The sequence below is a fragment of the Podarcis cretensis genome (assembly GCF_951804945.1).
Source record: "Podarcis cretensis genome assembly, chromosome: 10".
Taxonomy (NCBI): Eukaryota; Metazoa; Chordata; class Lepidosauria; order Squamata; family Lacertidae; genus Podarcis; species Podarcis cretensis.
This window is the reverse complement of record NC_137179.1, coordinates 35620692-35632959: the sequence shown is the minus strand read 5'-3', so window position 1 is coordinate 35632959 and position 12268 is coordinate 35620692. Positions and strand designations below refer to the sequence as shown.

Here is a 12268-nt window from a genome sequence, read left to right as displayed (position 1 = left end):
ATTGGACTAAATAATTATACTATTTTATGATTTTAAGGGACTATGAACATAACTACAGTTACACTGCAACCTTATCCTGTTTTTGTCTGTTTTTGTACTGCTTGTGTCTCAGGTTTGGAATGTATTGAGAGGAGAACTGCTTCACCTCTATTCCCATGCTTCAAAAAGTGAGGGAGAATCAGCCTACGGAGGCTGGGTAACAGACCTTCACTTTTCCCCTGATACTCAGATACTTGTTTCTTCTGGGGGATGCATTCAGGTAAGTTCAACAAGAATGGGTACAAAAGGAGAATTATTTTGCAATTTATTAACAAATGTGAAAATGTTAAATAACTCTAAATACATAGTAAATTGTCAGGATTTCATTAGTGTTTTGTTGCAAATAGAAAATATATCCCAAAGGTTTAAAGATGTTAAAATGTTGTATCAGTCAGTTGTCCTCAACCATTGTTTTCTGAAACTGACATCTGAGAAATTAATAGTGTGCACTTAATGTGTAGATCTATAGTGTGACTCCCAAGTTATTGGTATCATATCTGTAACATGCTACATTCAGATTTATTGCTTCCTAATTGAAAACTTATTTTCTCTTCCTCCTAGTGGTGGAATGTAGCTACTGGGCAACTCCTACAAACATTCTATACAAATGGAACAAACCTTAAATCATTACACGTTTCTCCAGATTTCAAAGTATGTGTGACTGTTGATAATCTTGGCATTCTTTACGTGCTACAGATTATGAAATAAATCTGTTTAAAACTGATTGTAACTGCAGTGTTTTGAGCCGGAAGCATATTCCCAAAAAACTTCCTTTAAACTGTGAAGTCATTTTTACTCTGGCATAAATTACCTGTATGGTAAGTTCCTAAATCAGCATACATTTTATATGTTGTGTTTTGATCAGCAGTTTGATATGCATTTTATATGTGGCTTTTCCCATGGTTAGTTACATCCTGATTAAACTTTAGCCAAACTTTAGTCCCCCTGAAATCAATGGGACTAATTATTGATGACTAAAGTTGCCCTGACCCAATATGTATACTAAGTAGTGTACTAATGATAATTGGAAGGTGAATTACCAGCCCTATGATAACTGAAATATTTTCACTGATCTAGTGGCAAATGTTTCTAAGCCATAAGTACATTTTCATAAAATACCATAAACTTCTGTTTTACTAATGCAATTTTGTCTTGAGACAAAAGTAGGGGTGTAGATGTTCTTAAAAAAACCACTTTAAAATTTAAAAAGAATTTTAAGAGCCATGATAACACAATGTGACTAAAAACTCCAGTAGGAGAAAATTAAACTCCAAATGGTACTGTTATGTTTTTAGGAGTAGCAGATTCATGCTTCTCAAACATCACCTTGGTTTGCACATAAATCTAGGCCAAACCATGGCCAATTGAATTTAAAAGTGTTTGAGTATTCGCAGGAAAAATTGTGACTCTGCTGCTGCCATGGTCCACACAGGTAAGCCCAAGCATGGTTTGACTTGGCATTACATCAAAATGTGAGTATAGTTGTCTGGATGAGACAACCCATGAACACTGGCTCAGACATAACATAAATCAAACATTGGCTTAGTTCTGCGTAGTGCTGCAACAAAGCAGCTGTAATTTGCTCTGTGAGTATCACATACTTTCACATTTGAGCTATTGTTTGTGAAAACTGGACCAGTGTGGTAAAGGCGCAGAACTCTGTCTCCATATGCCCTAAGAATAAAGCAGGTGCAATTTTCTGAAGGTAAATTTTCCCTGAAGTTATTGGAAGCTGGCTTATCTGTTTGTTTTTGGATAAAACCAAAATGTCTGTATCAGATCTACTAAAGTAGATAGTATTATTTCAAATGAAGTTTTCTGATTGCAAAACCACAATGTAGCTTTATTTTTTATTTTAAGATAGCATATCTCAGATTTTTCTCAACTGCATTTCTTCACTCTTGTGTCAGCAGATATTTAATTGAAAAGGACAACATAAAATAATTCATGTTGAATATAATCTTTAACCAAAATATATTGTCCCCCTTCGGGTCAAATTCTAGTCATACTTGGGACCCCTCCCATTATCATCTTAATGGAATGGGAGCCAGTCCAGTGATGTCAGGACTCCAGACCAAAAGGGAGGAGTCTGCAATGTGGCTCTTTCCCATGTTGGTGTCACCAACTGTGAGTACACACCACAAATCTAGGATTTTCACCATTAATGTCTAAGGAGTTTATGAGCAGGTTAGGAATAGAAATTATTTCCGGTGCGTAAGCAATCTCTAATAATTTTAGCAACCAATTAGTTACACTTGTTTCAAAGTTTTTGCCATCTCCATTTCAGTACTTCTTGTGTTTGTGTTTCAGGTTAAATTTAATCATTATCTTTCTGCAGTTGCCAAACTGTATTTTTTTTTAAAAAAATGTGTTTTAATTAGCAGTACCCTCATGCTGTATCTGGAAATGTGATCCTTTGGCCTAGCTTCAGTGAATTGTGACCCTATTCTCACCTGTGCATCCCTTGCTAGGAAGCCTTCCCATTAAGAAAGGAACACAATTCAAAGGGATGTAAAGGAAACCCTTACTCTTTGACACAGTGTTCCACTCAGTGGCGTAGCGTGGGGGGCGCAGGGGGGGCTGGCCGCACCAGGCGCAACATCTGGGGGTTAGGGTTAGGGGGCGCAAATCCACGGGTTAGGGGGCGCAAATTACTTGCCTTGCTGACAACCCACGCTAGGCCACTGGTTCCACTGAATGACTGTGCAGGAGATGGAGTGGAGAATTATTTGTGTTATGGGGGCTCATTAAGATTCAATGAAGGATGTTGAAGAAACAAGGATTTAGTTCGGTTTTTTAAAAGGTTTAATTTAGATTTTAGTAGCTTGTGGACAATATTTTAAGGTAACATTCATCAAATGAGATTGTCTAAATTTTCCGCTGGCGTTATCTATTGGAACTTAAGATAAAGCTAGATAATTAAAATGAGGCTCATTGGTCTATTACATTAGGAGAAAGGAATTGTTTCCGGTTTATCTGGCATTACAAGAGATAATCTGAGTACTAATAGTAGCTCAACTTTTGCTTTTAGCTATACTGTACTGTGTTGGTGTTAATTGGAATATATCTGTGCATCAAGGGAAATTGCTGAATTTGCTGACTGCTGATTTTTTAAATGTTTCTAAAACTTTGCATTAGCAAAGTTGCTGGGTTTTAATTAAACAAGTTTGTGCATTTGAAAGTAATAAATATTTTAATATATTAGAGGATGTGGTGTATTTTTTCTATCTTAGTCCATACATTTTCTTCCTTTTCTCCAAAGTTCAAAGTCTTCTCCATATGAGAATTTTCTTTTCTCATATGGAATACAAGGGTGCATAGAAGTAAGCCTCATTAGAACTTAGCAAGACTTACTTCCAAGTAAAGAGGCATAGATTGTGTTGGAAGAATAGAACAAGCATCTAGATCTTGTCTTTTGTGGAAAGATGATGTTTTCTCTGTGCCAAACCTCAGTAGCTTTGCAAGTAGAGTCAGCTGTAGGAAGATCATTTGTGAAACTCTGTAAATCAGTATAAAATGTTCACTTCATTTGTATGTTATAATCCCCTCTATCAATCCCTGGTTTTTGTATTCCTAGTGTGCCCTTACATACAAACTGGTAAACTTTTACTTGTGCTTGCAATTCAAACCAGTATCCAATCTGGTTTGCAGTCCTGGTCTGCTGTGCAAGTTCAAACCAGAGTTTGCCAGTTTGGATGCAAAGGTGATCTGGGATAATACAAACCAAAGAAAGGCGGAATTGCAGGTGAAGAAGGAGTGTTTTCTATGATTCATCTGTAGAGGACAAAACCATGACTCACAGTTGGCTCAGTTCAAAGTGTCATTGTGTCTCACTGTATTAAAAATGGTAAGTTATGTCCTTGTGAGCATAAGGGAAGTTGTCTGGTGGAGAAATTTGTTGCTTTGAAAGCTTGATCTTCTAATTATATCTGAATTCCCTTTCTCTGTTGCTTAGTGACAAGCTCAGCCTCCAGTGTGGGCAAAGTAGTGAAACAGTGTTATGGCATCTAGTGGCTGCTTTCTGATATTATCATGGGACAGCACAAACCCCTCTGCTGTGCTACTGTGAATGGCTTGCTTGGGCTGGGCAGGGGCATTGTTTAACAGTTTCTTCCTCACAGCCTCTTTGGTATTTGTGTCTCCATAATTAAAAGGCCACCATGGCAAGGCAGTCCTGGTAAGTAACTATAGTTTCATCTCTTTTCTCATAAAATCAGGTATTGCAGATAAATAAAGTTGTTGTTGTTGTTGTTTAGTCGTGTCCGACTCTTCGTGACCCCATGGACCAGAGCACGCCAGGCACTCCGTCTTCCACTGCCTCCCGCAGTTTGGTCAGAAATAAAGTACACATAGTTTATAAAGTACACATAGTTAAACTATGGAACTCACTCCCACAGGAAGCAGTGATGGCCACTTGAGAGCAGTTGAGATGACTTTGAAGGAGGATTTGACAAATCTTTGGAGGAGAAGGCTTTCAGTGGGTTTTTTTTTTCAAATGGACATATACAACTCTAGTAAAGAGTATGCAGTGTGGAAATTGTATACATAGAGCCAGGGCAGTAAAAAATACTTTGGCAATGCCACCTGCGATAGAATCAATGGGTTTTGACTATACGTGATTTTGACTTTATCCCTGGAACATAAACCCCTGTGTAAGTTTCAGTTAAAAAGTAAAAAGAGAGAGGGCGAGGGAGAGAGGCTGGATATAATCGCTACAACTATCAGATGACACACCTAGGATTTCAGGATTAAAAAATAATGACTGCTCCTCATTCTGAGTTTAGCTTGTACCCAGAATTGTACCCAACCTTAAATGAAAAACACAGTTCCCAGGTAGGCTCAGAGCAGAAGTGAAGAGAAATACAGCAGTTCTTAATTTAGAAAACTCAGAGATTATTTTTAGATGGTGTTCCCAGCTCTGCTAAATGAAAAACTACCATGCGTGTTCAGGTAAGTATCAATTATTTTTAATTTCCATTATAGTAGAGCCCTTGAGATTTTGAAAAGCATTGTGATTAGGATGTGCTATACACAGACATAACACTTCTTTAGGTTTTGTGTTCGTTAGGATATCAAATATCTTAAATTTAAAAATCTTCAGTATGAGCTGGAGTGTTTTCTCTTTCATTTCAGAAGCTAAGCGAAACTGTTTCTGTAGCATTGCACATTTTAGGCATGTCATGCTTGCAAACTGGCCACTAAAAGCAATGCTGTTTTCAAACCTTTGACATAACAATGTAAATATTACTGAGTATTGCAGTACCTTAAATTGCTGTTGGAAAGTGGCTGCTGTCAAACTGATTGGATTGTGGAAATCAACAAGAATGTGATTGTTGATGGGGGAATTAACTTCTTCACAACCTGATGTGGAGACTGTCATTTGTCTTGGGAATTTATTGATTGGCAAGTAATGATATACAATAGCTATGCCGTCCATGAGCTTAACTGGTTTTTTGTGTGCTTTTCTTTTTCTATGAGAACTGTCTCAAAGAGGGTTTCTCAAACTGTGGGCCAGGGATAGCCAACGGGCCTCATAAGTGCAGCTACCCCAGTGCCTCCTTCCTCGCTCACCATGCTCCCAATTGCCCCAGCATCAGCTCCCTGCAAGCTCAGTGCATAGGCATGTGTGAGAATGTGAGTTAAGAAAGTGAGGCTATAGCATGCAAGGCTGGAGGAGAGAAAACTGACAGCAGGCAGATGGGCAAACCAACTGGGGGAGGGAGAGGGGCAAAAGGGGGGGTGGGGAGCAGAGGAAAGAGAAAAAGCAGCAGCAGCCACAGTTGCTGTGGTGCCTCCGCATCTCCCCAGCACCACACATGCTCAAACTCTTACCCCTTACTTCAGTCCTCCTTCCAAGTCAGGAAGTCTCTCCTGCCCAAAATCAAAGATGGTAGCTGGTGTCTCCACCTCAGAACTATCTGAGGTGTGTGCTTCTGCCCATGCAGGGCTAAAGAAACAAAGGTGGAAGTATGTGAATGTGACTGAGAATAGGAGACTTTGGGGGTAGGGGAAGGAAATAAATTCTCTCTTCTCTGAGGGGAAAGCACCAAAGCGTGCACTGAAGGAATATAAAAAGAGATAATCGGTTGTTGTTGTTTGGCCGAAAATTGTTTTAATTGAGGAAAGGAAGCCATTATAAGAGGAAGAAGTGAATTTAACAGCAGCCCGGGGGATGGATGAGAGAATTTATGATATGCTTTTCAGTTTATTTTAGAAATGAAAGGAAATGAGTAAAAAGTACTCCGAGATGTATGTGGCACTGTAGCTGGGAGAGGAATATAAAAGGGATTTTCTTTGTAGAAAGTATCAGTAACTGCCAGCTGATTATGTTCACTTGGCCTTCATCTGCTATCACTTTGTGACAGATTCTAAGCTCTGCACTGCCATTTTGTATCTGGTGGATTGCCAATAATTTTTAGCCCTTTCAAGTGAATATTTGTTGTAGGGTTTGAAGCCCCCTGTTCCAACTAAACCAGGCTTCCTCAAACTCGGCCCTTCAGATGTTTTGAGACTACAATTCCCATGATCCCTGACCACTGGTCTGCTGGCTAGGGATCATGGGAGTTGTATGCCCAAAACATCTGGAAGGCCGAGTTTGAGGAAGCCTGAACTAAAAGCTCAATATATAATGCCTTTTCTCTGCCAGAATGTGGGGTGAGTTCATTGCAAACTTTCTAAACTGAAATTAATTTATTGAAGAAAAGTAAACCATTGACTGGTACTCTTGAGAACAAAAGCACTTTTGGGGGTATAAGTTGTATTATGGGTGAATTAGATGCATCTGTTTCAGGTCCTCTTGTGCCAGCTTCACCAATTATTCCTCTTTTTAAAAAGCATTTCTTTTATTTGTTCCCAAAAGATACCTGAATGAAGAAATGAACAAATCCAAATTTCAGTTTTGCACCCATTTCTTGTACAATTTCTTGTGTGTAAATATGTGCAAATAAGCTTTATGGTTTCAAGGAAGGAGGAGCGAAGTATTATATTTTGTAATATTTTCAGCTCTGGTGCCTCATTTGTGTCACTGGACTCAGAAAATGCTTTTTGCCTTCCTTCATGACTTTTGCTTTTGTTTCCCTAAGTCAACTATAGCAGCAAGGGCAGAGAGAGAGAGTGAGTGTGTGTTTTTGGCAGCTACCTATTGGATCACAACCCTGTTCTCTTGGAAATTTGGTTCTCGTCCCCCCACCATTGCTACCATTTCTTTTAGAGGACTCTGCTGCCACGTACCTGAAGACCATGTTGAGGTAGTGTTTGGTTTTCTTACTTTCAATATTTTCAGAGTAAACTTTGAAGGTGGGATTTGAAGGGGCTGTTTGAAGAATGAGACCCAAGTATCTTACAGGTGGCATGAGAGATACTCCCAGGCATAGCAAAGGAGATATGGCAGAATATTAGATATTCTTTAGATAGCTTAGGGTGGATGAACTGAAGGAAGTGTCACGGGCAGAGGAGGTGAGGGAAGAGAAAGAAGGTGGGGAAAGTGTACTGAGAACTTCAAAGGCAAGAACAAGAAATTTGTGTTGCAGCCAGTGTAGGGACTGAAGGTACTGCATATTCTGAGTGACATGAGAGCAAATTATTTTGGTGGCTCAGTTCTATATAGAAGTATTAGCTAAGAGATAACGAAAAGGTCAGAAAGGAAAAACTAGCGTGAGAGCTAAGCATACCCCAGAAGAAGAGTAATAGTTTCATAACATATTGAGGATGTCAGGAATGCTGACGTGCAGCGAGGTCAAGATCTTGCTGGGGAGGCTGAAGGTGCTATTAGATTTGAAGTTTGTGTTTTGCAGCACAGAGACACCACACATCCACCAAGTTCTAGCATTGGGCTGAAGCATGGAGGAGTTCCCTTTTTGCCAACACAAGTCTCATGTGAGATATTGAAAGCTGTTGAGTAAGTGAAGTGGTTTGTCTCTTTGACACTTAAGACTGATCCATCACTTAACAACAGCTTAATGTTCAATATTTTCAATACTAAATTTTCCAGAAACTAATGCTGACTGTACAACTTCAATTTATTTTGTGTGCTTTTATAGGATATAAATAATGACAAAAATTACAAAATTTATAACTGGAAGCCCAAGCATATTTACATAGAAGTATTTGTTGCAGTGAGGCTAATATTTACTTTTCTCCTATACAATATTCCTTTTGGTACTATATTTTTCAGTGTTTACTGTCAGCCTACTACATACATATCAACAATGAATAGGCATAATATGTACAAGGAGCTGATTGGTTCAAGTAAATTGAATACTGTATTAAAAGGTTTTTTGTCATTCAGCGCTATGATTAGGTTCAACTAAACCATATACAATTTTGAATTTTAAATCAAGTTCAATTATCAATTTTGTTAAAAATTCAGTTGTTGAATGTAACTGAAAACTTTCAGTTAAATATGAAAGAATAATAAAAAACATTTAAGTCAACCACACTATTCATCAATATCTCTATAATGAAGTTCAAAATGATTCACAATTTGACTGGATAGAACATACATTAAAATGTCATTTTTTGCCTATGATTGATATTTTTACTGTTATAATTCATTCAGTTTCACTGAAATACATAATGTTATTATACAAATACTCCACAAAGACATTAAAAAATTAAAATAATTCAAAGAAAATGGTAAGCAAATTTCATTAAGTCAACTGTCAAGCCAATGCTCAACTGATTTGTGGAAAGAATTATTACTTTGGAATGGTTTACTTCATTTAGGAAAAAACCTTTTGAGTTGAACTTTTTCATTAAAACCAGCTTTCTGAGACAGAAAATTTGATAAAATTCCTAGTTTTGTTTAAAACCATCTTTCAGATTTTTAAAAACTGAAACTCATGGCTATAATAACTTGAAAAACTGTGTATAGTTGCATGTGCCTGTAGTGCAATTGCTGGGCAGCTTCCGTTTTACCCCATGAAGTGAAGCATCCAGCATACTGATGGCCCCACTGTTGCTACTGTTAGATAGTACAGTAGCAGTTTATTTAACTTTAAAATAAAGCCAGACTCTTCATAATTAATGACCTCCTTTATCATAAATATCATACTTGCTCTTATAGTTTTCTTCTCTCCCACAAAAATATTTAATACAAGGTGCATTTTCATGCATTAGTAATTCCTCTTTTTTTTTTTTAAGCCATTAATAAAACTCTGATTCTGTTTCACACTGACATATATAACCTCATTTCTCTAGAGGATTAAATGGCATGAAGAATACATAGACCAGCAAATACAGAAGTCAAGGAAGCTAATGTCTTGCCATTACTAATTTTGAAAAACATATTAAACAGTAGAATTAACTTATATAGATCCCCATGTTTTCACAAACATATCTCAAATATTTTATTAACTAATCTGGGTTTGTTTCAATTTAAAAACTGCCATGTGTGAAAATAAAAACCCAACCACAACTGAACGTTGTATTACTAAGCAGCATTACTGTTAGAGACCTTTGTAAAAGTAGAACGTTAAAATACGAAATCAAAAGAAAGCACTGTGGCAAAGTCCTAAGAGAAGAGCGTGCGTGAAACAATCTCCCACTCCTCTTGTGGGCTGTAATTGAAAAGTCTTCGTCCCATGTCATTCTTCTATCAGTGCTGCAGGAAGAACAATCACCAGAAATGACCAGCAGCCTTTTGTTTTTGTTTGTATGTTTTTGCTAGTTTCAAGGCCACTCATATAGTGCAGTCTTCCCCTCTACTAGACTGAAGAGTTGCCGTCAAGGAAAGGCTGTGCTATGACTGCTTTGAGTGCAAGGCACAACAAGAAACAGAGGACAGTTCACTATCAGAAAATTGTGGTTTCATACTTGGTATTAATTCCTCTTTTAGCTTCTTGTCCTGGTTCTACAATCCATGGTAGGTTGGCAAGAGTCTTTTGTTCAGTGGGATCTATCTGCTTTGAAACAAATACAAAAGAAACACAATGATGCTTTATCTACTCTAATTGCTGAGCATTAAAACAGTGCTCAAACTGGGTCACACAGTAGCACATCATTATCCACACGGCATGCACCATGGATTGCTTTCCGGAGGCTACAGTCTATATTCTATTTTATCATGATAATCCAAGAGGATATTGATTCATTAGTTTCACTGCTCTCACAGAACTAGTCCAGTGCAACAAGAGATGTATCTACATAAAATCTGAAGTTATAGGTATATAACTGTAATTTTATCAACTGTATGTATGCTGTTTAGTTCTCAGTAACACAAGGAACTCATGCTCAACAACTTGCCTTGAAGATCAGGTTGCCAAAATTGCTTTTCTCTCTCTCTCTCTTGCTAATAATGCTGCTCCAAGAGAGAGTGAGTGTGTGTGTGTGTGTGTGCGCGCGCACGCATGCGCATAGCTTGTCAAACAATCAGCAAACACACCAATTGGCTGTTTAGCTGGGTAGGACTAAACCCAGTCAATCTACATTGTCACTGATTTTCCTAACCGCTAACCATGCACATCCTGGACAACTTGGAAGAGAAACTGAGTACACAGCACTCATTTGTTTATGTTACAGATAGGTAGCCGTGTTGGTCTGCCATAGTCAAAACAAAAAAATTCCTTCCAGTAGCACCTTAAAGACCAACTAAGTCAGCTCATACCAAGAACTGACTTAGTTGGTCTTTAAGGTGCTACTGGAAGGAATTTTTTTCATTTGTTTATGTAATTCTTCATTTGGCTAGAGGTGCACATAGAAATTGTATACTAACCTACCTAAGTTGTTTAACAGTGTTAAGAATTGATGGATTTATTAGCATATGATAATGCCAATTAGCTTTTGCCTTTTCTGTCCAATACATATTTACATTTTCTTTAAAAAGCTGTCTGTCTCTGGACAACTACCTGACTATGTTCTGGTCTGGTAGTTGAAGGTGAGAACTGCTGGTAAGAGCTTCTAGAAAAGTATTGCCTTTATAATGTAAATATATACTAAAGAAGATCACAAGAAGCTATGTTTGATCTACAGTATTAGTGTTGCTATTAAGCAGAGAATGGGCCACAGAGGAAAAACTGAACCACAGATACATAAGGTGAAATTGATGTTTAATTACAGGTGGCTTCCTTAGCATGCCTAGGAATCCCTCCAGTACTGTTTTACATAATGAATTTTGTGTGCCCAAGAGCTAGTAACTATACTGAATTTCTACAGCTGCCTTTAGAAAGATGAGTGAATGGAATACTGCTCATGCCACTAGCATGCTGATTATAAAGCGAAAGTATGATTGTACCTACCTGAATTGTAGTTTTCCATTCCCAATGAAAGGTCAGCAGATTGGGTCTTGGCTCTCTGCCCACAGGTCAGAGGCAGGCAGCAAAATCTGGGGCGTGGGGCTCCCAGGATTCAGTTTGTGAACTCACCAAGCTCAAGAAAGATCAGGACTTATAGAGAGAAAAACCCAATCCTACATCCCAGACATATATAGAATAAGGAAAAACTGAAGTGAAGAGGAGATGTACTGCAGCCGGTCTTAAGGGTGGGCCTAGCTGACCTTTCATTGGCAATGGAAAAGTATGATTCAAGTACTTTTTCCAGTTTCTGCAGTGAAAGATCAGCAGTTTGGGATAGCTTTAATATGTCCCAATCTCAGGTGGGAGAGAGGCTGCAGTGTTCAGGAAGCAGGACCTTCCAACTGAGGGTGGCTTCCATTGAAGTGAAGGCATCTATGCACTAGTGTCTTGTAAAGGTGCTGGCGGAGGTGGCAGCCCTGCATATTTCTAGTAGAGGAGTGTTAGTGGAGAATCCTGGGAGCCCTATGTCCCCAAACATTGCTGCCTGCCTTCACCCTGTGGGCAGAGAGCCAAGACCCAATCTGCTGAACCTTTCATTGCAGAAATGGGGAAATGAGTTCAGCCTAAGCACCGGCACCAGCAGGCTTCTTTCATGAGTTGTACATATTTTACTCACCACAGATTTTCGAATGCTAACACGAGGTTTTGGAATTGGTTTTGTAGGTTTGTTATCGAAGCTTTCAGGAAGGGTTGAAGAATGACCTCCTTTTCGAGCCTGAAGTGCTAGTTGGTAGGCTACTTCAAATGCCTGTCCCAATGTGAGAATTATTTCATAGGCTAAATTCTGGAACAGCAACAAACAGCAGCATGAAAACAAGTTAGTTTAAACATATTTCTTTTATAAATCTAAACTATAACATCGTCACATATCAGGCAGAGGTTAATTTTCACACTCTGGAATACTGCAGAACTGTGATTCCCAAACTTTTTCTCCTGGA

General features: G+C 38.4%; 2 protein-coding genes across 18 annotated transcripts in view; one reads left to right on the top strand and one right to left on the bottom strand.

Moving 5' to 3' along the window:
- Positions 1-763, top strand: part of APAF1 (apoptotic peptidase activating factor 1) — a 40620-nt gene extending 39857 nt beyond the window's left edge. For both annotated transcript variants that reach the window (XM_079991892.1, XM_079991893.1), the window contains exons 27-28: positions 113-259; positions 601-763. In XM_079991892.1, coding sequence (XP_079848018.1) covers positions 113-259; positions 601-747 — 294 coding nt within the window. In that variant the 3' untranslated portion in view covers positions 748-763. The remainder of the gene's footprint in view (positions 1-112; positions 260-600) is intronic.
- A 7276-nt stretch (positions 764-8039) lies between these two features.
- The window catches only part of ANKS1B (ankyrin repeat and sterile alpha motif domain containing 1B), a 349603-nt gene continuing 345374 nt past the window's right edge, over positions 8040-12268 (bottom strand). For 11 of the 16 annotated variants that reach the window (XM_079991876.1, XM_079991885.1, XM_079991886.1 and 8 more), the window contains 2 exons: positions 11947-12114; positions 9623-9941 (listed from right to left, as the gene is read on the bottom strand). In XM_079991876.1, coding sequence (XP_079848002.1) covers positions 9831-9941; positions 11947-12114 — 279 coding nt within the window. In that variant the 3' untranslated portion in view covers positions 9623-9830. Of the gene's footprint in view, positions 9942-11946; positions 12115-12268 lie in introns of all 16 variants that reach the window. The other 5 variants (XM_079991884.1, XM_079991881.1, XM_079991882.1 and 2 more) reach the window with 2 other exon arrangements.